Here is a 2,289-nt window from a genome sequence, read left to right as displayed (position 1 = left end):
TTGTTAGACTCACAAGTTTTCTAATTGATTTTTAACTCAAGCTATTTGAAATACTTTAACTGATGTTGATTTTTACTTCCATCTACACTGGTTTTTTAACAAGAAATTTCATCCATTCCTTAAACTTGAGGTTGAGAGTGACTGAAACTATATTTGACATTGAAGTTTGAGTTTTAAGGTGAAAACAAGCATGAGTTTTATTGCTATAAAAGAATAAACATCAGTCATTCCAAAATACATTTAACATAACACACGAAACCACACTCTGTTGATTTATTCTTAACATGTCACAGAAACCAATACAATCAGACGGTAATTGACTTAACACAGAAAATGTGAAAACAAGGCTAAACTATATGTGGAGGCCGTTCACAGAGAAGCCGCCATCAACACAAATGGTCTGTCCTGTAATGTAAGATGCTGCAGGCAAGCACAGAAATGACACCAACGAAGACACCTCCTCTGCCTCTCCAACCCGTCCAAGAGGGGTTTTAGAAATTACAGCATTCATAACTGTTTCCTCTTTAGAGTGCTTCAAGAACACAACACAGTAACAAGATGCCCTCAATCCAGAGAAGAAAAAAAAAACAAAACAAATGACAACAAAAATCATACACTAACATTGCCAACAAAAATGTTACCTTTTCCAAAAGAGGGGTTCTAATTGGCCCCGGTGCAACACTATTAGTCCTTATGTTGTCTCTGGCCCATTCACATGCCAAATTTTTTGTCACTTGGTTTATTGCTCCTGCATGCCAATCACATACACATTTTCAAATTACCAGCTACAATTGCCTACTTTTTATTACACACTACAATTTCTAACTACCTAACTCTACCACATGGACTGCAATCAACAATCACCTTTTGCTGCACTATATATAATGGATGCTAAGTTTGTAGCTACAACACCAGCAATGGCAGATATGAAAATGATACTTGCAGCTTCTGAAGCTTTTAGAAGAGGATGTGCAAGCTGGCTTAAGTGGAAACAAGATTCAAGATTCGTATTCATCAGGAATGCGAAATCTTCCGCTGTTATATCCAGGGTCTGCTTCTGTACGTTTGTTCCCACATTGTTTACCTAAATCCATTCAAAAATATTAACGAAAAAGAATAAGTTTTAGTCCTACAAGTTGGACCCCAAATTACTTCTCATTCTTGTCATAGTTAGACAAGTTTTAGTATGAAAAGATGAAGAAATATGTCATTACAAGGATATTGAGTTTTCCATTGAACTGAGAAGAGACAGTTGCTATCAGCTCTTCTCTGTTAACACGAGAGGTGATGTCACAGACCGAACCGGTTACTCTGTATCCTTTTGTGGTCCATTCGTTCAAGGATTCATTGAGTTCAGCTTGGTTCCGAGAACAAGTGTGTACAGTGGCCCCAAGCTCTGCCAACTGCTCCACGATAGAATATCTATATATATACATATGAGAGGAATGAATGGTGAGAAACAAAAACAAAAATTTACCCTCTTGTTTTCTGCAATTATTAATCACTATAGTTCATTGATACAACCATTGTTTGCTCTGTAGAAATCACCAAAGACTTACAAATCAATTAGTCCCTTTGTTCTTGTTAAAAACTTGAAATTAAGTATAGTATATATATATATATGTATGTAGTAGGAAGAAAAACTGAAATGAAAAAAAAAAAAAAAGTGGAAGAAGAAGAAGAAGAAGGTAGAAAAGTTACCCGATTCCTTTGGATCCACCTGTGACCAGTGCTGTCATTCCCTGCAAAGACCACCTGCTGTTTTTGCTTCCACTGTTTTTCTCACCCATGTTTTTTCTCTCTTCAATAAAGGATATGATATGATATGATGAATTTGCTGCATGAATCTCAATGCATTTTATACTGTTTTCTTTATGCTATTCTATCTCTGGTGGAGAATTTTTCCTTCTCCCTGCTTTGAGTAAAAAATTTGAAACTTTGGTGTAAAAAGTTTGAAAGTTTCGTATGTTGTTGATGCAATATCAAATACCAACTTTGCCTCTGGTCGTCATTCATGATATAACTTTACCATACTCAATGGTTTCATATACATGTCTTATCCTGGATTCTTAAATTATTGTGATCAGTAAAGTTTGACTCTGATCCGAATAAATTGGGATTAGAAAAACTAAAGAAAAATGATAAAAAATTTCTCATTTGAAAAAGTTAAAAAAGTTACATGGTCAAAATATTCATGAAAGCTATATAAGCTAAGTCAATTCATTAGATTTTTCTTTTTTAAAATATTCATTTTAAATAAAAAAGAAATGTAATTAATTCTTAACATTT

At 34.3% G+C, this 2,289-nt stretch overlaps 1 protein-coding gene across 1 annotated transcript; it reads right to left on the bottom strand.

The window, feature by feature from the left end:
* Positions 1-183: 183 nt before the first annotated feature.
* Positions 184-1,930, bottom strand: LOC106780744 (tropinone reductase-like). The gene is made up of 5 exons (XM_014669054.2): positions 1,702-1,930; positions 1,215-1,422; positions 865-1,084; positions 642-748; positions 184-532 (listed from the first exon to the last, which is right to left on the bottom strand). Exons 1-5 carry the CDS (start codon positions 1,788-1,790, stop codon positions 353-355), a joined length of 804 nt encoding a protein of 267 aa, XP_014524540.1. The 5' UTR covers positions 1,791-1,930; the 3' UTR covers positions 184-352.
* Between the last annotated feature and the right edge of the window lie 359 nt (positions 1,931-2,289).

Source organism: Vigna radiata, unplaced genomic scaffold (genome assembly GCF_000741045.1).
Source record: "Vigna radiata var. radiata cultivar VC1973A unplaced genomic scaffold, Vradiata_ver6 scaffold_1283, whole genome shotgun sequence".
Taxonomy (NCBI): Eukaryota; Viridiplantae; Streptophyta; class Magnoliopsida; order Fabales; family Fabaceae; genus Vigna; species Vigna radiata.
The sequence above is the reverse complement of the archived record's forward strand: the minus strand, read 5'-3'. Positions and strand labels throughout refer to the sequence as shown.